We start from the raw sequence: 24,380 nt of genomic DNA, 5'->3' as shown, positions 1-24,380 counted from the left end.
TCCGGTTTTGCATAAGTCAGCGGACCAATTAATTGAAGTGATTTTGTTCACCAACATCTCTGTTCAAAGATGAATAGATGAAATGTCTGAGAATGTGGAAGACACATTGTGCAACATACTTGGGACAACAGAATTTGCTGTGCAGTGGATGAGTCAACACTGCTAGGCAATGAATCCTTGTTTCTTGGTCATGTTCGCTTCATACAAGATGAAAGCATGGTTCAAGAGTTGTATTTGCATGCGATTAGAAAAAGATACAAAGGAGGAGTCAATAATTCTGGTTGCTGAGAAATTTTTCAAAAAGGACATTCTGCTCATCAACATTCTTGCTTGTACAACAGGTGGGCACTATCAATGACAGGATGCCACTGTGGCGCTATTACCTTCTTGGAAAAAGCTGTACCTAACATATTTACCATTCACTATGTAATTCAGACAAAACCTAGTTGCAAAAAACAAAAGTGACTGGCTGCATAAATCATTACATACTATTATCACAGCATTAAAGAAAATCAAGTCCCATGCTCTCAGTTCTTGACTATTTCGAGAGCTTTGTATTGAGAACGATGACCAGTTTGAACATTTGCCGTTGCACACACAAATCAGATGGCTCTCAAAAAGAAACCGTATGAGATGCTTTTATGTACTTTTTGAAACTAATAAGACTTTGAAAACTTGAATGCATCATTCAGTAATCAACTCAAAAATATTAGGCATGACATTGCTCATTTGTCAAAATTATTATCAATGTTTAATGAAATCAATCTTTAACTAAAAGGAAATTTTGTGAATCTTATCAAAGTCAAATCAGTCATCTCCATATTTCTGTACAAATTAACCCTATTTAAGTGCAACACTGGCCGTTGTGACCTTTTTCAATTTGAGCTTCTCTGAGTTGGAAGGGAAAGAAACAATACCATAAGATGATCTTCAACTATACTGTGTCCTTTTGGGTGAGCTGCATACAGACATGCAGAGAGATTTCAGGATCATCTCTCAATCCAAATTCCAGATTGGGTAATAAATCCATTCCGAAACACTTGTAAAGAGAAATTGCCAGGAAGGATGGTGGCAGAACTTATCTCGCTACAAATTAACTGAGTTGAAACCAAGGTTTAAAAAATCATATCTAGATTTTTGGTCACAAAAAGAAATTTATGAATGCTATCCTGCATTGTGGAAAAGCGTCAAGATGCTCTTTACCCCCTTTCCAACATTGTACTTAGTGGAACGTGGTTTCAGTGTAGTCATCCAATTTCTTTCAAAGCAATGAAACAGTCTATAAATTACTGAACAAGCAGATCTGGGACTCCTGAGTGACATTCAGCCTGAAGTTGCGAAACTTGTCAGTGCCCCATGCCCACCCATCTAATTGAAAGCTGAAGAAGCAATGAAGTAGTGAATAGTTGGACTACTAATGTACACTCTAAAATTACTGATGAAAATAGTATTTACTGTAATTAAAGAAATAATTTTATTTGTAGCTTTAAATAGATTTGAATAATTTTTGCAATTATACATTGTGGCTTTGAATTTACAGTTCCTATTTTCCTTTGCTGTGCATCATAAATCAAAATTCTTTATAGATTTGATTATGTAATGGCTGGAAAGGGAAAGGGGTTCTGGAAGCCAAGGGATGCTGTAACCCAAAGTTTGGGGACACTGCATTAGAGGTGTTTTTAACCATTTAGTGTAAGTAGGCTCTTCTCAATAAGACTGCAAATATTTCCTTCACTCTCAGGCTAGCTATTAAAAAACATATTCTTGCGATTTGCCATGAGCTATCCGGAACTTCCAGATTTGTTACCATGTAAAAGCTAGGGCTGTCAAATGAATAAAACAATGAATGGGTATTAACCACAACATCAGAATATTAATTGTAATTTACCATTCTTCAAATTATTTCATATTTTTTCTGTATTTTCAATGTTGATTGCATTTTGGAGATGAGGTAAGACATCAAGCAGTGTCTGACCAAATTTGGTAATACTGGTGGCTTAATAAAACTGAAGTCAATGGGCATCAACAGGAATGCACACTCCAGTGGTGGGAATTGTGTGTTCTACAAACAAAGATCACTGTAGTTGTCTGAGGTCAACTATCCTAGCCCCAGGACTTCACAAAAGAAGTTTATCAGGGTATCTAAAGAACATCTATTTTCTACTGCTTCACCATTGAACTTTCTGTTGGCATAAAGGCAGAACTGGGATGTTCACATAACATTCATATCCATAGGGACTCTTCAGCAAATATATATTAAAAAAAATCTCATGTTTGCATGCAGCAAGACTTCAACAACGTTTGGGCATTAAAGTGCCAGATGATAACAGGATAGTCTGCCACCTATCCTTGACAATTAATAGCATCACCACTGTTAGGTCCCCGACCATCAATACCCTGAAAGTCACCACTGACCAGAATTTCAACTTGCCCATCCAAAAAATGCCATGACTACAAGAAACTATGTACTCTGCAGCAAGGGATTTGCCTCCTGACATTTCAGGGCTTTCTGGCAAAGGATATGCAATATTTGGATAAATCACTACAGGCCCTTCCAGGTTATAAACATCTAACATATGGGCACCCCATACATACAAATGGGCACTTGCGAGGCTGGCAGGATGGATGGGAATGGATTTGCTGGCTGCTGTGGGAATCTTCTGCAAGGTGGGAATGTGGCATTTCTGTGTGCATTCTGTTCCACAATAATCAGCTGGATGTAGATGAACAGAGCTGGGAACACTGAGCAAATTCACTGTCTCACTCACTCAGTGGGACAGTGAGAGTGGCAGGCAGCCACTGATCCTATGCCTGCTTGCTCCCTTGCCATTTCTGTTCTTTCCTGTCTTAAGAACAGTTCAAGTTATGAACAATTCCAGGAATGGAACGCTGCTACAAACTGATACTGCCTATATAATTAAGTAATAATTTTTAAATATGACTCTACCTGAGCAGATCATTGCTGTTTGGAAATCCTTGCAGCAGGAGGCTGAGTACATTACTGATAGCTGCAATGGTCGACTGTGATAGGAAGTTATCTTTCAGAGTAAGCAGCAGCTTTGGTATCAACTGGAATTCCCTCATTAACCTGGCGTTTCGTGAAGCCTCACTGTAAACAATATTAAAACAATCTTTTTATTTGTAATATTTTTATGGTATATGAAATTTTAATGAGCAATTTTTTTTGAAATAGTTTAGTAATACCTTGATTCTGTCAGAAGTTCAATAAAGTGCTCGAACAATGAGAGATGAAGTTCATATGGTGCATTGAGCCATACCTGTCAATGCAGGAGGTTTAATGAAATACCAAAATTTATATCATAAATACATTTTTTATCATTATTAAGTAATAAATCTATATCACAGGTTGATCATTTGGAACTTGGTGCTATACTATTAGCATTACTGCAGTAAAGATTATAGTCTCAACTACACCATGGGTATGATCTCATTCCAAATCTTCAGAACAAGTTCATTTGAATTCAACAAATAATTCCGACACAATTTGCTTGAATGCACTGGAATTCCAGAGTTGTAATATGCCAAAATTTATTCTGAACCATTACAGAATATCTCATTGTCCCAACAGATCTCTCAGGGAGCAAGAGCAATCTGGGGCTCAATTAAAAGGTATTATATAAATACATTTATTTCTGCAGGTGTAACTACTCTCAAATAAAAGGAAATTTTAAAGGCAGTCTGGCATTCCATCATGAATTGATGGGAGCTACAAGAAGCATTTGCTCCATTGGAATTCTGAATCTGAGCCACTTCATGCAGGATACAATGCCTTGTGAAAGTATTCAGCGCCCAACCTTTCGTTCAAATAAATAAGTATTACAACCAGGGATTTTGATCAACTTAACTGAGAACTTCATTTGTGAATTGAGTGCTCTTTTTTCACAGCAGGGTCCAAAATACAGGGAAAATTGCAAAGCATGAAAAACAAAAAATTCAAAACCTGAAATCTTAGCAGTTCAAAAGTATTCATCCTCTTGCAGTTATTATAGCCTGTAGTCCTTTTTGACAAGTTTCTTTTAGCTTTGCACAATGTGATGCAGCAAGATTTTTCCACTGCTCAAGCTGTGCCAGGTTAGTTGGGGAGAGCAGTGGCCAACAATCTTCAGGTCTTTCCAAAGACGTTTGATCAGGTTAAGGTCAAGACTTTGGGTTACTCAAGGCCATCAATTTTTTCAATTGAAGCCACTTCAAGGTTGCTCTGGCAGTGTGCTTTGGGTTGTTGTCCTGTTGAAAGACAAACTTCACCCCAGTTTAAGCTTTCTGGCAGAGGCTAGCAGGTTCTTTTATGTAGTGTCTCTCTGTTTTTAGCAGCTTTCAGCTTCCCATCAATCCTGACCAGATTCCCAGTGTCTACTGCTGAAAAGCATCCCCATAGCATGATGCTACCTCCACCGTACTTTACAGTAGGGACAGTGTTACCTGGCTGATACACAGTATTAGATTTACACCACACATACCACTTAATGTTCAGACCAAAAAGTTCCACTTTAGTCTCCCTAAAAGTTCCACAAGGGCTTCTTCTATATCTTTACAGTATCTTCTAAGTAACACTTTGCAAAGTCTTTATGGGCAAGTGTATGCTGTTTTTTAAGCCAGGGCTTCTTCCTTGCCACCCTTTCATGAATATCCTTTTTGTGTAAAGCCTTAGTGATTATAGAGACATGAACTTCATCTCCAGTTTGTAACCACCGACTTCCACAGGTCACTCAGACTGATGGTTGGAGTCACAGTAGCCTCTCTTACACGCGCCATTCTTCTCTAATGACTAAACTTAGAGGGACGGCCTGACCTAAGTAGTGTGGATGAGGTATGTCACTGCCTTTGAGATGGTCTTCTACCCTTTTCCAGATTTGTGCTTCTCTATTATCATTATAAACAATTTCATACAGACTAATAAAGAGAGCGGGGGAATTCATTGAAAGTAGGTCATAGTTCAATTTTCGACATCAGCAAATTGGATGGGTTGGTAAGATAATATACTGCACCTGAAGAAAGCTAGCATAGTAATTAGAAAGGAGATGAATACTTTTTCAGCCTCACAAATTTGGTTTTTAATTTTTAGTAAATTGTAGACAGGTTTGGGATTTTTTCTCTTGATACGACATGATACACAATGTTTTGTAGATTAGCTTGGAAAATCCTACTTCAATATATTTTAAATTTAGAAAATGAGACTCTAAAATATGAACATAGTTGTGGGGCTGAATACTTTTTCAGGGCACTATATACTTCTTGATTTTGGTCAGATAGAAATCTAATTTGTACATTTTCTAAGTAATTGTTGCTATATATGGTAACTAAACCTTACATCAAAGTCGCAAAGCAAGTCCTGAAATCCATTAGAATTAGGAATAATACTGGTCTCATGCCCACTGTCGACTGTTCCCACCAATGAAAATGTGAGATGAAGTATATGGCTATTCAAAAGAGTCCGCTTCTTCTTCAGCAACATGGCCAAGAGCTAAAATAGGAAAATAAACACTCTTAACTGAAAAGATCATCAATTCTATTGAAGATAGTTATGGGCAGACTTGAAATGACACCAAAGGGCAAAGATAAAGGCTAACCATTCACTCCATCAAGGATCATCACTCACTTACATTTCGAATGTACCTCTTACCTGCCACTGCTCCCTGCTGCACAATTATTCCACTGATTTATTAGCCCTTGTATGAAGCTCTTTACAATATCCAGCTTATATACATTTATAAATTAAATTTATTTGCTCTATTTATTTACCGGGCTCATGATTTGCATAGAAGCCTAACAATTTGCACATCCCGAAGTTCCAGCCTGCTTGGACATTCATTCTTCAGTGCCCATTACTTCCACGTTGAGGATCAGATTTGCTATTTTCCTCTGTGCACCTCCAGTATGTGCAAATCCCTTTACTTATTCTATGTTATTAATTCTGCTAACTATCCCTATTTTGGCTGCTCCAGATTACACTAGTAAATGTTAACAGTTCCATAAGAATGAGGAGAGTACCAAACCTACTGACTGAGATCATAAGAAAATGGAGCAAGAGTAGGTCACCTGTCCCCCTCAAGCTTTCTCCAGGCTTCACTCCTCCACTGCCCCCAGTTCCCTGAAACTCTTACCAATTGTTATAGATGCACCACAGAAAGCAGCTCAACTAGCTGCATCACTGTTCGGTATGGTGATTGCTCTGCCCAAAACAGCAAGGAACTGCAAAAATATTGTGATTACAGTAAAGTCCATCGCACAGACCCGCATCTTGCTAGCAGCCAACATAATCAAGGATGCCTCCGACCAGTCATTTTCTCTCTCCTTCCTCTCCTTTTGGGCAGAAGATATAAAAGCAGGTACCACCAGACCAAAGAACAGCTACCAACACTGTTATCTAATTTGAATGAATTTCTCACATGCTTGAGATGAATTTTTGATGTCCAAATCTACTGTGACTCTTGCCCTTTATTTATTGCCTGCACTGCACTTTCTCTGAAGCTCCTGCACTATATTCTGCATTCTGTATGAAACAAACTAAACAGATGACACATAAACAAAAAGGGCTTCATTGTTCCTCAGTACGTATGACAATAATAAAGAAATATCTCTGGTGAAGATTATGCTCATTGGTATGAGAGCATGTTAACATGTGCTTCCATGTTCCTGTATAAAGACACTGAACAGAGGTTGCTTATGTGTACGTTAGATATTCATACACACAAAAGTATTGAACTGCAAGCTATATAAAATTCTAACTATATATTATATTTCGTATTTTATTTGTAAATGTTATTTCTAAGGTGTTATATTTCATTCCATGCACTTTTCTCCACTGGTACTTTATGAAGGCAAAACAAAATACAAATTTCCTCAATTTAGTTAACACATTTAGGCTACTCTATTTCGGCTTTCCATCATGAAGTTCTTACCTGATATCCCTTAATCCGCTCCATCTCTTTGCTGGCCAATGCATTACTTTTCACCACACAAACAAGAGCTTTCACAGCAGCATAGAGACCTTCAACATCTGACGCCATTGCAACCAATCCCAAAATAGCAGCTGCTCCACCAATATATTGCAAAGTAGTGGCAACGGGCTTCGGAACATATGTTCTTACACCTGGCAATATTAAAAAAAAATCAGTAATTCAAAAATACTGGATGAAAATTTAAAAATTTAAGTACAATGAACGTTGCATATGCTTTGATCTGGGAAAAAAAAATTGTATTGGAAATATTTAGCAAATCACACAGTAGTCATGGAAAACGAAAGTGAATCAATGATTCAGGTCAGGAACTCATCATCAGAGAGGAAAAAAACTACTTTCTAGTAGTTTTAAATGCAATTAATTATAAAAATGCAACGAGCCACAGAGCTGGACAAAAGCCAAGCTGCATGAATATGACAAAGTATTTTAATTTATATACACTGTTTTCTTATCGGATCGTGAACATGGACACTGACATCATTAATGCCTTCCAGGAGAAAGTCTTCCCAATTTTGACAGATAGAATGGCACATCTCATTATGGAAGTCCATTTTTAATTCCTGTGCCATATTAAAACAAGTAGCTCCCATTCTCTTCTAACTAATGTCAGTGCAAACAGGAGTTTTGCAACTGAAGCTTAAGGATTCACCTTAAGCTGCAAGTATTTTTCACCCCCTACACAATTACACATTTTGGCAGATGCTAACAAAGTCAACAAGTCACTCCTCATGATAGCGATCTTCCTTGAACTTCCACTGTCCCACAATATTATTGTCAAAATATTTTCAGGGTTTTGACATTTATAAAAGAATAGATTAGATTATTATCACATACACCAGGGTGCAATAAAGTTTCTTGTTCGCTTAAAGCTCACAGAATAAATAGCACACACAGTGAAAAAGCATCCAGTGCTTTTCTGGCATACATGACAAATAAACTCATCTCGGGCTTCCAGCCGGGTACAAGTGTCAATTTTAACTGACATTTCAATGACAAACTCTGCCATCTTCATTAGGGATGATGCCCGGGCTCGTCTAGTCCAGTGGCATTTATACCTCCATTGTCCATCCCTCCAGATTGATTAGTCCTCAATCAGGTTTTCTCTCTCCCACCTAGTTTACAATCGAATTCCAGTTCTTCCTTAGAGCGAGATCTCCATCTTTGTTAAAACTCTTTTCCTCGAGTTTTATTTCAATAGCTTCCTTTACCGGGAGGTCCCAAAAGCCACTGGTGCGGCACAGTAGTTTTGGGCTGTCGAAATCAATCCTATGGCCATTGCAAATGCAGTGTTCTGCTACTGCCAACTTCTCCAGGTAAGAAATGGATACACCTCCTGTGCTCCTTGATGTGGGTTTCCATCGTGCATCCCATCTGGCTGATAGACACTGTTCTGCGTTCACAGGGAATCCTGTAAGCGCCAGCCCAACTGAGTGTCCCAGGTCATCTTTGACCCACATAAGCTGTGATTTGAGCTTCCTTATGGGTTTGTAGATGGAATTAATCCAGTATTTCTTCAGGATCTTGAAGATCCTTCCAGAACCCCCCATGATCATGTGATATCAGGATCTGAGACCAACATGTGAGCAGACTTCAGGACGGTGAACTCACAGAATGCATCCAGCCCAGAAGGTGGAACTGGCCAAGTACTAAAAACCTATGCTGATCAACTGGCTGAAGTGTTCACTGAGATCTTTAACCTCTCGCTTTGGCAGTCTGAGGCACCTGCCTGCTTCAAACAGGCTTCAATTATACTGGTGCCTAAGAATGTAAAAACCTCCCTCAATGACTATTGTCCAGTAGCTCTTACTTCTGCAGTAATGAAGTGTTTGAAAGGTTGATGATGAAACATGTCAACTCCTAAGTAAGAAGTGACCTGGATCCACTCGAATTTGCCATTGGAGCAACAGGTGCACAGCAGATGCCATCCCATTGGTCCTTCACTCAACCCTTGAATATCTGGACAGCAAACCTGCATACATCAGGATGCTCTTTATCGATTACAGCTCGGTATTCAATACCATCATTCCCTCAAAATTAATCAAAATGCTTTAAGACTGTGGCCGCAATACCTTCTTGTGTGAACGGATCCTCGATTTCCTCACCTGCAGACCCCAGACAATTCAGATTGGCAATAACATCTTCTCCGGGTTCTCCATCAGCACAGATGCACTACAGGCTGTGTTCTTAGCTGCCTGATCTAGCTGCTTTACACTTATGACTATGTGGGTAAACAGAGCTCCAATGCCATATTCAAGTTTGCTGATGACACCACTGTCGTAGGCTGAATCAAAAGTGGTGGCAAATCAGCATATAGGAGGAAGATTGAAAATCTTGAGTGGTACTATAACAACATCCTCTTACTCAATGTCAGCAAGACCAAGGAGCTGATTACTGACTTCAGGAGGAGGAAACCAGCGGTCCATGAGCCAGTCCTCATTGGAGGATCACAGGTGGAGAGAGAGGGTCAGCAACTTTAAATTCCTCGGGGTTATTATTTTCAAAAACCTGTTGTGGGCCTAGTACACAAGTGCAATCATGAAGAAAGCACGGCTGTGCCTCTACTTCCTTAGGAGTTTGCAAAGATTTGGGATGACATCTAAAACTCTGACAAACTTCTATAGATATGCTGTGGAGAGTACAAGGACTGTCTGCATCACAGCCTGGTATGGAACCACCAATGCTCTTGAATGGAAAATTCTACAAAAAGTAGTGGATACAGCTCAATCCATCATGGGTAAAGCCCTACCATTGAGCACATCTTCACTAAGTGTTGTCGCAGGAAAGCAGCATCCATCATCAGACCCCACCAACCAGGACACGCTCTCTTCTCGCTGTGGCCATCAGGAAGGTGGTACAGGAGCCTCAGGACTCACACTACCAGATTCAGGAATAGTTACTACCCCTCAACCATCAGGCTCTTGAACCAAAGGGGATAACTTCACTTGCCCTGTCACCGAAATGTTCTCACAATCTATGGACTCCCTTTCAAGGGTCTCATCTCATGTTCTCAATATTTATTGCTTATCTATTTATTATTATTATTTTCTTTTTTTACTTGCATAGTTTGTTGTCTTTCGCACACTGGTTTGGTTGAGCACCTAAGTTGTAGTTTTTTATTGACTTTATAATGGTTATTATTCATAATGGATTTTTTAAGTATGTTTGCAAGAAATATGAATCTCAGGGTTGTACTTGGTGACATACATGTACTATGATAATAAATTACATGTACCATGATAATAAAGTGGAATATCAGAGAGCTGGAGTTTGGAGTGTGAGAATACCACAGCAGCTCCCAGAAAAGGTGTGAAAGAGGTGATTGGTTCAAAAGGTTGAAAAGAGTAGGGAAAAACCTGTTCTTAAGTCTGAACATCTGGGCTTTCAAGGTCATATATTTTTTCCCAGAAGGTAAAAAAGAGAAAAACTAATAGCCAGGCTGACAGGCATCCTTGATGATATTACTGATTTCCAGAAGCAACATATTGTGAAGATGGTAAGTTATTTTCATGGATGGTGTGCTATCTACAGTGGAACTTGCAGAAGGTGGTGCTATTGTGTATTTGCAGCCTTTTGCCTTTCTCGATGAAAGAGCTTATGGGTCAAAGTTGATGTCCAATAGATAGGCAATCAGTGAGGGTGAGATTGAAGACAGGGTACATCAGACATCCCACCTCTCCCGGAAGACCCAGGAGTCTCCCACATATTGATAGTGGCTCCCTGACGCCCGGAAATTATATACAATATCCCGGAAGTAGATTTTTTTAAGAGGGAGAAGGAGAGGGAGAGCGAGCGCAAACATCCTGATTGGTCTCTCTTCGTGCTAAGAGTGGTCCCCCAACCACCAGGCCACAAGGAAACAATATGATTTGGCGATATGAAACGATATGAGTCATTTGCACCTTTCCTCATTCCCTGTCACGCACTGTTGAACTTGAACGCACGCGAGGTCATTACCCGCGCGTCATCCATGTCAGCCTGGGAAGAAGATCAACTCCTCAAGCTTGTAAATGACGGCGGGTTGAAAAGTATGTTTGATATAACATCTCTGCCGGCATTCTGGATCAAAGTCAAGGCTAAGTATCCTGAGATAGCCATGAAAACACTGAAAACATTGCTTCCATTTCCAACATCATATCGCTGCGAAGCGGAGTTTTCCACAATGAATGCAACGAAAACTAAATTGCGGAATAGACTGGACATAAGGAACCCCCTTCGAGTATCACTGTCTCCCATCACCCCTCGATGGGACCGTTTTGTTGCAGGAAAACAAGCTCAGGGCTTGCACTGATTCAGCGATATGGGTGTGTTGCAATGGTTTTATATGTTCATACGGGGAAAATATGCGCTGTGTGTTTAATATCCAAACGTTACTTAAAATGTTATGATGCTATTGACTTATCACCTATATTCCGGTTGTGATTAACACCCACTCCCCCCCTCCCCAAACGGCCGGTCCGCAAGAATATTGTTAATATTAAACCGGTCTGCGGTGCAAAAAATGCTGGGGACCCCTGCTAAGTAGAGCTAGCAGTTTTCTCTGTGGGCGGGCTTTACAGTCGACCTCAAAAATAATGACAGTGTTGCTCGCTGCACTGTTTGCAACAGTGACTCTTCTATTGCCCATGGGGATTAAAATGTAAAAGACATGTTGTGGTGAGTTTATCAGGTGTCATTACAGCACAGCTAACATTATTTAAACTAGCTGGCTGGCTGCTAAGGAGCTACACTACTGATGTCCTACGTGATGAGGCCAAACTCCCTGTAGATTTGCTTAAAGTTGTAACAGAATAAACATGATAATATAAGTACATATTTTAATGTCACACTCGCTGCATATACCCAACTTGGTTTACAGATTAGACAAAATCACTAAACAAAGTATTACATACACCCTTGGAGGTCGACGGGAGGGGATGGGGGGGGGGTGCTACCTCCCTGAAATGAGTTTTTGCAGGGTGGGATGTCTGGTACATGCAATGCAGAATAAAGGTGAACTGCTGTATCTTTTCTGAAGAAAATTGCTCATCTTTTCTGGGCCTACTGCATATTGCTCCTTGGATGAGGCCATTTTCAATCTTAAATTCATCAGTTAAAATATAGTCACTATTTAAATAAGCGCATTGACTTTTGAATTTTAATGACTTCCTTTCCTGCATAAACAATGTGCAAACTGGCATCGGGGAAATAAGATCAGGGAAATTAAAGTGTCGCTAAAACTGTGGTCTGGGATATGAGTTCAAATTATGAAACAATAGCACCAATACTGGGGAAAGAAGGATGTTGAATTGAGTAATAAACAGCATCCTAGTTAGTCAGAGGGAGATGATGGGAGCAGACAGGGTGAACAGGGAATACATAGTTTCCAGAATGGTATAAAAGCATAGAGACAACAAAAAGAAAGGAAACTAAAGATCAGCCCTGAGATGAGAACTAAGGAAATCCAAGAATTTATTAATGAGGAAATAGCTAAAAGATAATTTGAAAATGTTAAGAAAATTGGACAAAGTTGGCCTAGATTTATGAAGGTAAATAATTTTGAGGACTTATTGGAAGAATTAAAAATTTGACTAGCAGAAACATAAAAGTGGAACAGTTTTATGGTGTATTTGGAGTTTCAAAATACTTTTGATAAGGTGACACACAAGAGGCCATTAAATAAAATCAAAGCATGCTGTTGCTAGTAATAGGATGACCATTTGTTAACAGGGAGGAAACACAGAGAGCAAACAGGATTCTTAGCTTAAGAAATGATGATAAGTGGGGTGCAGCTAGAATTGGTGTTCACAAATAATTTCAATAATTTGGATGAGGGAGTCATATAATACACCCAAATTTGCTGATATACAAACCTGGTAGCTGTGTGAAGGATGCAGGAAGACTTCAGAAAGATGTACTTAGGCAAATATACTTAGTGAATAGGCAAAAAACATGAAAATTATGTTCTGATTTATTGGAACAATTAGACTAGCAAAGTTATTTTAAACTATTTTTGTATACAGGTGTTTGAAAGATGTGTGGATTCAGGAGGTATTATACCAAAATCGCTGAAATTTCAAATTACAGATACAGCAAGTAATTAGAAAGGCATGTTTTTATTGCAAGAAGAATTTAATACAACTGCCTTGCTCCAATTACATAGGGCCCTGGTATGATCACATATGATTTCCCTAAAAAAGGGAGGATATATACAAGTTGACCTTCACTAACCCGGCACCATTAGGACCTGAGGAGCACCAGATTAGTGAAAATGACGAATTACAGAAGGATCGCATTAAGCATAATCAGTGCTGGATTATCGAAGGAACTGGATTACAGGTAGTCAGATTAGTGAAGGTCAACTGTACTTGCAATCAAGTGAGAGTAGTGATGGTAAAACCAAATTGAGTCCTGGAAGAACAGGCGTATTGTGTGAGGAGAGATTCAGACAGCTGGTCCTGAATTCCAAGTTTATATACAAAATTTCTTTTACAGACCTTGGCAAGATAGATGCAAATATGATAGCTCCCTTATCTAGAATGTCCAGAACAAGAAGTCACACACTCAGGGTTAGCAGCCACACATTCAGGCCAGAGATAAGCAATTTTTTTCACCAAAACTCAGTGAATTTTTGCCATTCAAGTGGACTGTGGCTCTCATTCACTGAATACATTCAAGAAAGATGCTGATAGACTTTTTAAAGTTTAAGAAATCATGTGGTAATAAAGTAAAAAGTCAGCCACAATTTCATTAAGTGATGGTGTAGGTTCAAAGGTTAGAAAGGGCTAGTCCTGCTTTTAATCATTTTGTACATACATGGTGTAAAAGCCTCACCACTGGACCAGATTATGCTTATGAAAATAATGTGCACAGTAAGAATTGGTTACAAATCATTGTGAAAAGTATGGATATTAAAATAGTGAGTATTTGAAAAAAATAAAAGTTCCCATCAGATAGAAAGTTATTCCTTACACATAACTGAGAAACCTAGGATTTGAACTTTCAACATTGGGTTTAAAATCATTCAAGTCTTTGTAACTGATTGCAAGTCAATTAATTGTTTTATTGATACCATACCCAAGTATCCTATCAGAGCTGCACCAATAGTTCTTGCTGGTCCATTTAAATGGCCTGCAGCATTATGCAACAGTTTTACTGGCGTAGCATTTTCATGAGAGGAAATGGCCATCTACAAAACACAGAAAAAACAGTTAGTAGCTAAGTAGTTCCTAAATTTACCCTTCTGCTTTAAAACCGAAAAAGGAGCAGCAAAATCTCATTACTGCAAAATATATAAATAAGCTACTTCTGCTCAACTTAAATAGTCAATTTTACTGACTTTTCCTCACTGAAGCGCCCTCTTCTTCAAGCTATTCTTTCTTCACAAATCAGGTTTCTTTTTATGCTTATCCAAGAAAGCAAAAAAATAAGCAGCACTGACCGGCCCCACACAAAAAGATGCTTTACCATTAGAAACGAAAACCCAAATTGATAATTGCAAACTGAAGGATGAAATAATTAAACCTCCTGTTCACACAAGAATCAATAATGTTAGTTGCACTAACAACAGAATACATTTCTGGTTTTACTACTTCATTTGGATAAATAGTATTTTCTTAAAAATGTAACTTTTTATTAAGAACACGTAACATAGAACAGCATAGGCCCCTTAAGCCAGAATGTTCTGCTGATCCTTTAAACGATTTCAAGATCAATCTAACCATTCCCTTCAACAAAGCCTTCCATTTTTCTTTCATCCAGATACCTACCCAAGAGCCTCATTAACGTCCCTAATATAAATGCCTCTACCCTGGCAGTGCATTCCATGCTGCATTACAAAACTTGCCTCTGAAATCAGCCTTACACTTTCCCTCCACACCTTAAATTTATGCCCCTCTATATTAGCCACTTCTGTCCAGGGAAAAAAGCCTCTGCCTGTCCATTATATCTATGCCACTTATCATCTTGTATGCCTCCATTAAGTCACCTCTCATTCTCTGCAAGGAGAATCTGGGCACTGATCAAGAGTGGAAAATGTTGCAATCCTAAAAATTCTGAAAAAGGAGGGAACTGGTTAGATTACACTCAACTGTACCCTTGAGATTCCTGCCAAAGCATTAAAGAGATTATTAGAGCCCATTAGTCCTTTAACAACAAGGGATCAAAGGGACAACTGGAGTTTTAATCAATTTAATTCTCAGGACTACAAAATTTAACTGCAGCCGTGAAAGCAGCATTAAGATGCAAACAACAGCCTGGATCGATCATGGCCCAGGCTCAGGTCCAGTGCTTTAATTTGTACAGTTCTTTTGAAGGGAAGGCTCAGAATGATTACTCACCTGTTTGGCTATTGCTTTGCTGTCCACTTTGTTGTAATTTTTCCTAATTCTGGCCACCGTAAGTGTAGAGACTGATAGTGCATAAAGTGCAAATGATACTTTCTCTTCAGGAATCAGGCTGATAGGAGATGAAATCGCCATTTCAGGTTTTGAGTCCTTGCCTTTATAAAAAGAAGAAAAAAAGATAAGATTAATAATTTTAAAAGTGTTACATACATATTCAAAGAAAGCAGCAAATCTATTTAAAAGAAGCCACTGGAGAAGAAGCTAAAATTTTTTATTCACAAAATTTGCATTTTGTATAAATGCACTGTCAGGACATTGAGAGCGTCCTGACAAGCTGCATGTCCATCTGGTATGGGAACAACACAGTACTGGACTGGAAGTCCCAACAAAGGACTGTGAGAATAGCCGAGAGGATCATAAGGGTCTCCCTGCCATCCTTCAAGGGCATTTAACAGGAGCGCTGAGTACACAGGGCCTTTAGCATTGTCAAGAATCCCTCCCATCCATCCAACATCCTCTGACTTTCTACTATCCAGCAGGAGAATCTGATGCACAAAGACAAGAATGGTCAAGATGGGAAAAAAACTTCTTCCCTCAGGCCAATAGGCTCCTGAACTCTCTGCCACATTGCAGTCAAAGTGTCACCGGCCACCTACCCTACAATATTTAATTCTTGCACTTTACTTTGTTTACGTGTAATTCATTTGCAGATTTAATTCTTATTTTCCTAAGTTATTGTGTATTATTGTGCTTTATACCTTGGTCCGGTGAAATGTTGATTTGTTTGACGGTATATATGTATATAGTTAAATGACAATAAACTTGACTTGAAAACTTGTAGGTATATGTCACTTTCCAAAACAATTATTCAAAATCACTATGGCTGATATCTTTCAACTCTTACCGTGGCTGTAATAACAATACTTTAAAACTTGGTGCAAGCACATTTTTCACAATGGATCTAAGCACGTTTCATCTGATCTCTTTTTTTATAAACTGTTTTACTTTTGAAACATGGAATCATGCTAAATTCAGCATGCAGCAGCAGTTCAGAAGCAACTAAACCAATTGATAATCTTTATATTTCCGGCAGAATATGCAACAAGTAATGGGTAGTGGACTCTTTGTTATCACTTATCAAGCTTGTCTTTAAAGAAAGTTTGCAGCTTAACTGATACACTTCAGCCAAAAGCAGCAATTGAAATGAAGCCTTTATAAACAAGAGCATATGCTGAGCCACTAGCTAATACAATCTAAACTCATTTGAATTCAGCTTTATTGTGTGCTATACATCATTGAAATGTAATACAAAGCTTTATCCATGCTATACATTAGCTTGAAATATTGAGCTGAAGTGGTGAAATCATGGGCAGAGATTAGGTGGCAGAAAAGCTACAGATTAAAAATAACAGGACATAGCCACTGAAAAAAGTAGTTTATTGATAATGAGTGAAGCGAGATACGAAGGGGCAGTGCTTAAACAGCTAAAATCTGAGTATCTGAATGCATTTGTACAACTGGGTTTGATTTGAAAGTATAGCTAGCAGTGTGGCTGCATGTGACTAAGATTGAATAGTGGGTATTTAAAGAAGTCAGACAAACTACAAAAAAGGAGTGTATGGATAGACGTATTAAGTGAGCCATGATCTGCTCCAGAGGCAAAACCTTTTCCTCAAAATCAACAATGACTTTGTAATCAATACGGTTTGTGTGTGGTAGATCGTATCTAACCTATCTCATGGAATTTTTCGAGAAGGTTACAAGGAAAATTTATGAAGGAAAGGCAGTGGATTTGTCTACATATACTTCAGCAAGGCCCTGGAAAAACTGCCACATGAGAGACTGGACCAGAAGGTGAAGTCGCTTAGCATTCTGGATGAAGTAGCATTGGATTTCACACTGGCTTAGTGGGAGAAGCCAGTGAGAAGTTAGTATATGGTTGGCTCTTGACCCTGTGGGTAGTTGCAAGGAGTGGTGCTGGGTCCACTGTTGTTATTCATATATATTAATGATTTAGATAATATGTTGTAAACTGGATCAGCAAACATGCAGATGATTCCTATACAGTGAGTACAGTGTACAGTGAGATAGGTTATCAAATATTACAGCATAATCTGGACCAGTCAGGAAAATACAAGGGGTGATTGATAAGTTTGTGGCCTAAGGTAGAAGGAGAGGAGTTATTAACTTCAAACTTTCTGCATTTTCACTCAAAGAGTTGAACTGCACATGCACGTAACGAGAGCTGTGTAACTCACCTTGTTCTACCTTAGGCCACAACTTATCAATCACCCCTGCTGTGAACCACCTGGAGGTCCAAGACGCTCTCGTTACATGCACATGTAGTTCAACTCATTGAGTGATAATGCAGAAAGTTTGAAGTTAATAACTCATCTCCTTCTACTGTGGGCCACGAACTTATCAATCATCCCTGCTGTGGACCACTTCTGTATGCTCCATGACCACTGGACTAAGTGTGTACATATAGGAGGGGACTATGTTGAAAAATAGGTGTGCTAGGTTTTCTAAAATTGACTTCTTCTAACTTAGGCTACGAACTTATCATTCACTCCTCGTAGACTGAAAAATGACATATGGAATTTAATACAGATAATAATGTGAGGTGTTGCACTTGAGATCACACTAGGGTAGAACTTACAACAGTGAATGGGAGGGTGCTAAGGTGTGCTGTGAACAAGGGAATCTGGGAATATGGATCTATAATTCCTTGAAAGTGGTGTCACAGGTAGATAAGGTCATAAAGAAAACTTCTGGCACAGTGGCCACCATAAGTCTGTGTACTGAGTATAGGACGCAAGGATGTCGTATTAAAGTTACATAAGATGTTTGTAAGGCTGAATTTGGAGTACTGTATGCTGTTCTGGTCACCTACGTACAAGGAAGATATTAGTAAGTTTGGAAGAGTACAGAGAAAAATTACAAGGTTGCTGCTGGGAAAGGAGGACCTGAATTATAGGGTAAGGTTTAAGGGGTTAAAACTTTATTCCTTGGAGCATAGGAGAATGAGGCAAGATATTATAAGAGATATGCAAAATTATGCCCAGTATAGATAAAATAAGCACATGCAGGCTTTTCCTCCTAAGGTTGAATGAGACTAGAAATACAGGTTTTGGATACAGGGTGTTACAAGTGTGGAATCAGCTGCCATTGTAAGTGTTGGATGTGGGTTCAATTGTAACATTTAAGAGAAGTTTAGATAGGCACATGTATAAGAGGGCTATGGTCTGTGTTTGGACAGATGGAATTAGGCAGAAAAAAAAAGTTTGCCACAAACTATATGGTCTGAAGGGCCTGTTTCTGCACAATTGTGCTCCAAGACATGCTTTCAAAACTCCAGATTCACAGCATCCAAAGAGCTGAGGAGGCCAGTGTTGGGTCTACAGACTAACCCACAGAAGGTGAAAGGGCCAAAAATTGCCTTGAGTTAGTGAGGATTTAATTTATTTCAAGGTGGTTTTGAGAACTTACTTGAAACACTTCCTGTTCTGGTAATCTTTTCCCATGATGGAGATTATTATCCAAGTTGAGGAAGCATTTGGAAGATTGGTATCAAGTATGCAAATATTATTGCTTATTCTTTGCAGCATGTTGTGACTATTCTCGGGGATGCTGGGCTGGGAGAGGACACTTATATAGGATCATTTATTCTGCCAGTAGACAATTTTGTGCAGGCAGCATTAATTGTACATCTCCAGTGCTTTGAATTGCAACCTGCAGGTCGTACTCACTTCTGCAGCATACCCATCCGAATTTCATGCAGAGTTTGAAACCCTGATCATTAGGCATACTGTACTCCCTTTTTCCCAAAACCAAATGTTACGACAAAGACATAGCAAAAAATTTCATCTCTGATACCTGCCTTTGCCGAGAAGTGGCTCCAAGGATATGGAAATTCCAGCCACATTTTCAGAACCTTAGTGTGCACCTCTATTGATTAGGGAGGTTGGGAGTGAGATGGTTTAGATCAGTGGCTGGGTTGAGAGAACACCTTACTTTCGGAGGTGTTTAGGGCAAGGTCTATTATTTCATATCCTTCAGTGAAACAGTCAATAACTTGGAACTCAGTCTCCAACGCATATGCATGTGTCATCTATATTCTACAGCATGATGACTGATCTGGCAACGACTTTGGTTCTGTAACATAGAACATAGACATCTACAGCACATCTTCTGTCACTCCAAGGAGAAAAAGCCAAGTTCACTCAACCTATTCTCACAAGGTAGGCTCTCCGATCCAGGCAACTTCCTTGAAAATCTCCCCTGCACCCCTTCTATGGTATCCACATCCTAGTGAGGTGACCAGAACTGAACACAGTACTCCAAGTGGGGTTTGACCAAGGTCTTGTACAGCTGTTCACATTACATCACGGCTCTTGAACTCAATCCCAAGGAGTAGAGATAACTCAATCCTATGGACACTCACCCCAAGATCTCTCTGATCCTCCACACTGCCAAGAGCCTTACCATTGAAACTATATTCTGTCTTCAAATATGACCTACCAAAATGAACCACTTCACACTTATCTGTGCTGAACTACATTTGCCACTTTTCAGCCCAGTTCTGCATCCTATTGATGACCCGCTGCAACGCCTGACAACCTTCCAGACTACTCACACCCCAACAAACTTACTAACCCACCCTTCTACTTCCTCATCCAGGTCATTTATAAAAATCACAAAGGGTGGGGGGGGGGGGGGGTTCCCAGACAGATCCCTGCAGAACACCACTGGTCACCGACCTCCATGCAGAATACAAATCATCTACAACCACCCTTCACCCTTTGCCTTCTGTGGGCAAGCCAATTCTGGATCCACAAAACAAGGTCTCCTCAGATCCCATGCCTCGATACTTTCTGAATGAGCCTGGCATAGGGAGCCTCATCAAATACCTTGCTGAAATCCATACACATTACATCCACTGCTCTACCTTCATCAATGTGTTTTGTTATATTCTCAAAGAGTTCAGTCAGGCTTGTAAGGCACAACCTGCCCTTGACAAAGCCATGCTGACTATCCCTAATCAGATTATGTCTCTCTAAATGATCATAAACCTTGCCTCTCAGGATCTTTTCAACAACTTCCCCACCACTGAAATAAGACTCACTGGTCTATAATTTCCTGAGTTATCTCTACTCCCTTTTTTGAACAAGGGAACAACATTAGCAACCCTCCACATTTTGGAATTGAGGCAATGGAAGGTGAACACTTTCTCATTCACCTGCAGACTTACTCCACTCCAGTAAGAAGCTTCATGAGGTATGCTGTAGTACAGCAATATACCTGGAAGACTGAGAAAAGAGTTGGAGCTTGTTTGACCCCGCTGTGATTGGATCTATAGTGTCCACATTGCTATAATCATGGCCTGCATGCCATGGTGTAGCAGACTCAGAAAAGGATCCCTTGATTGTAGCCAAATTTAAGAAGGATTTCTCACACATAGAATGAGGATCATATCTAAATTCACTCTGTATACAAGATATATATGGCCATTAGAAAATGAAGAGAAGGCTTACAATGACTCTCCTGTAGCAGATAGCAGGGAGACCTTTCTGCAACTACCACAATCAGTTGTACTGCCTTTCCTGAGGACAGTTATGATCACAATGTCTGCCATATTCTGTTTTTAGATGGAGAGATTAGGCTTTGAATGTGCATCTGAAGTTCTGCTCCGGAAAGTTCTGAAATTCTAACAGGGAAACTATCTACTCCGGAGGTTTGTTATTTTCAACTGTGATAATTGTCTTTTCAACTTTTTAATCTATGGCAATGCAAAGACTGGGGAAACCAGTGGTAAGAATAGAATGGCTGTTGGGAGTTCCTTTGAAGTGCTCCTCCTAGCCTCTTGATAAGCTCTTTGTTCTTGGCTCCTAGCAAGCTGGACCCATTGGTGTTTGAACCAAAGATCATAATGACAAGCTAAAAGATCCACTCATGTTGTGTTTATTACTGATCTTCTGGATTACCAATACTTATTCCATCCACCAGGAAGACAAAAAGAAAAAATGACTGACTATATACTTATTAGCCTGGCATCCATTATTTGCACAAAAAATTGACATAACAAGATCACAGTTAACAACCAATAATTAGGCAGAGTCAATATTGTTTCATGAATAGGAAATAATATGTAGCAAATTTGTTTGACTCTTTATAAAGATGCAACAAGCATAAGCATTAAAGACATAGATATTTTAGGTCATCTGATAAAATACTACAGAAATGTTAACATATGAGGCCTCAAGGAGTTTGTATATTAGTGCAAACATTGAACAGAAAACAGCAGGAATATAGGAGTCAATTTCAGAACCGCTGAGTGCTATTGGTGGGGTATCACAGGGATCAGAAATAAAATGAGAAAATGTTGAAAATGCTCAGCAAGCCAGGCAGCATCCATAGAAAGAATGAGTTACTGCTTTAGGCCAATAAACCTTTATCAGAATTGAGAAAAGAGATACAAAATGAACTAAGTTGACTGAAGAAGCTTTGTAGATCAAATAATAAGTCCTGTTATGTTGTTAACCCTGCCAATTTTCCTAAATAAAGGCCACTGTGATGAAGAGTGCAGTCAGTCCACAGACCTGATCTTAGCCTTACATTTATTACTTGAGCTTGCTGAAAGAGAGGGAATGCATATAAAAGTGCTGAAGAACATCTAAGTCATAATCTGCAACTGAAAAATGTCACACCAATGACGAGTGTCAGAACATCGTGCCTAAATTAATGTGACAAAACAACAAAATGTGAGAAGGATTTTTCAACAGATACTCAAAAAGCTGGGGTAAATCAGTTATGTAATGATACCAACATACTTTACTCAAAGTAACAAGCTCTTTTCTATTTAACAAAAATTTAATCAGTTTAATTTTGAACTTTATAATTTGATATCTAGAATGTTACTTACATGGAATACCCACAGCTTGGAAGCTACCAACATAATTTGGTCCCAATTCATAAATGATACTGATGCTGGTAGCTGGTAAAACGTCCTCCAGAAAGTGAGTGGGTCCAAGACGCCATATTAAGGATGAGATGTGGCGCTGAGCTGGAGGTGTTCCAATGTAGCCATACACCGTACTAACAACTGGCAGATTTGCAGATCCAGACCCACCAGGTGAACTGTGGATATAGTGAAGCTAGAAATACAAATACAAACAAAATATGATGGTCAATACCTGTAATTATCAGTTCTGCAAAGATCAAGTTTTTCATTTAACACTTGAATGAAAATTTATTTATTTCTGTTTGGCAAAACAAAGATAGTTTGCAGTCCAAATGTAAAGTCAGAAATGTAGAATGGGTACTAAATCCTCACAATATTTGCATTGTAAACAACTAGTTTCCTCAGTGGTATCCGGGATTAAGTCATTAATGAAGCATACCTCCATGCTGCTCTCGTAATTAAAAAAAAAGTGTGAGGGTGTGAGGGTGGGCAAGGGATTCAATGATGTTTCTAAAGGATAATTGCATCTCTTACACATACAATTGATAGCAGATCTAGTTGATCACGTTTATATCTGGTCCAAAAATGTTAACATGAGACCTGGTTAGTTTTCCATTTATTTTTCTCTAGCCAAAAAAAGAGCCAGCAGAGTACAAGTTTATCAATCTTTGAAAACAATGGAAGATTGGTACTGTAGCAAAGACAAAATATTGCAATCAAATGTGATAGACTGATCTTTCTCATATTATGGAATTAAATGAACTTGAGATAGTTTATTGAACATAAATAACCAAAATAGAATAACATTTTTAAGACACTGGTCAAGATTCATTATCATTCTGGGATGGTCACAAAGTTGCAATTAACCTTAATGGTAAAGAGAAAGTCAGCTACACTGCTACATAGAGTCAAGGAAAACTCGCTTAGGTTGAAATATATTATTAATCTTATTTGAATTATGTTTCTTGAAGGATCCAAAAAGCTTCAATGCGACAAATTACATCAACTAACTACACAAATTATCCAGTAATATTCTCTTTTATCAAGTACCATGCGCCCATACATATTCTATATTTGTGGCAAATCTGAATAACTTTTTTTTATTGCCTTTTATTTTAAAGAAGCTGTGCATATCTTTTAGAGTGTCTGATAAAATAATGTAATTGCTCTGCACAGTGAAATAAACTGAAATAAAACACAATTCTCTTTATTAAGTATAACTGTTGTGATTAAGGATTACTAAAAAAAGAGTAATAATTTATCAGTTTATTTGAAAAGCAATCCACATTTAATTTAAAAAAGAACTTATAGGGAAAGACAGAGGAGCAGATTAGCAGTAGAGACAAATAGAGGATGAGTGAAATGAAAGCAGTGTCTACAATTAAAGCAATAATATATTCCCTATTGAAGTGGGGCAAGTAGACCATCAATCGATTAAAACCTGAAATTTTCTTGTTAAAACTTAAAGTTGTCATTAATAAACCACTAAACTGCCGATTGTTTATAAATTTGATCATATGAAAATTAAATTTCATAACAAAAATCTCTTAATACAGCAAAATCCAAAATTGTAAGCATCCATCCAACAGTACCAAATCTTTACTAAGCAACTGCACAAAACTCAGCAGACATGAAGAAATCGCAGATGCTAGAAATTCAAGCAACACACACAAAAAATGCTGGTGAATGCAGCAGGCCAGGCAGCATCTATAGGAAGAGGTACAGTCGGCGTGTCGGGCCGAGACCCTTCGTCAGGACTAACTGAAAGAAGAGATAGTAAGAGATTTGAAAGTGGGAGGGGGAGATCCGAAATGATAAGAGAAGACAGGAGGGGGAGGGATGGGGCTAAGAGCTGGAAAGTTGATTAGCAAGTACAAGGCTGGAGAAGGGAGAGGATCAATGGATGGGAAGCCTAGGGAGAAAGAAAGGGGGAGGGGAGCCCAGAGGATGAAGAGCAGGCAAGGAGTTATAGTGAGCGGGACAGAGGGAGAAAAAAGAGAGAGAAAAAATAATAATAAACAAATAAATAAGGGACGGGGTACGAAGGGGAGGTGGGGCATTAATGGAAGTTAGAGAAGTCAATGTTCATGCCATCAGGTTGGAGGCTACCCAGACGGA

At 38.9% G+C, this 24,380-nt stretch overlaps 1 protein-coding gene across 4 annotated transcripts in view; it reads right to left on the bottom strand.

Moving 5' to 3' along the window:
- Positions 1-24,380, bottom strand: part of wdfy3 (WD repeat and FYVE domain containing 3) — a 336,513-nt gene that overhangs the window by 120,406 nt on the left and 191,727 nt on the right. For all 4 annotated transcript variants that reach the window (XM_072253130.1, XM_072253132.1, XM_072253131.1 and 1 more), the window contains exons 20-26: positions 22,224-22,455; positions 15,296-15,456; positions 14,034-14,145; positions 6,921-7,111; positions 5,330-5,482; positions 3,205-3,278; positions 2,948-3,109 (exon numbers count right to left, since the gene is read on the bottom strand). In XM_072253130.1, the coding sequence (XP_072109231.1) occupies positions 2,948-3,109; positions 3,205-3,278; positions 5,330-5,482; positions 6,921-7,111; positions 14,034-14,145; positions 15,296-15,456; positions 22,224-22,455 (1,085 nt within the window). The remainder of the gene's footprint in view (positions 1-2,947; positions 3,110-3,204; positions 3,279-5,329; positions 5,483-6,920; positions 7,112-14,033; positions 14,146-15,295; positions 15,457-22,223; positions 22,456-24,380) is intronic.

This window comes from Mobula birostris, chromosome 3, assembly GCF_030028105.1.
Source record: "Mobula birostris isolate sMobBir1 chromosome 3, sMobBir1.hap1, whole genome shotgun sequence".
Lineage (NCBI taxonomy): Eukaryota > Metazoa > Chordata > Chondrichthyes > Myliobatiformes > Myliobatidae > Mobula > Mobula birostris.
This window is presented reverse-complemented; position numbering and strand designations above follow the sequence as displayed.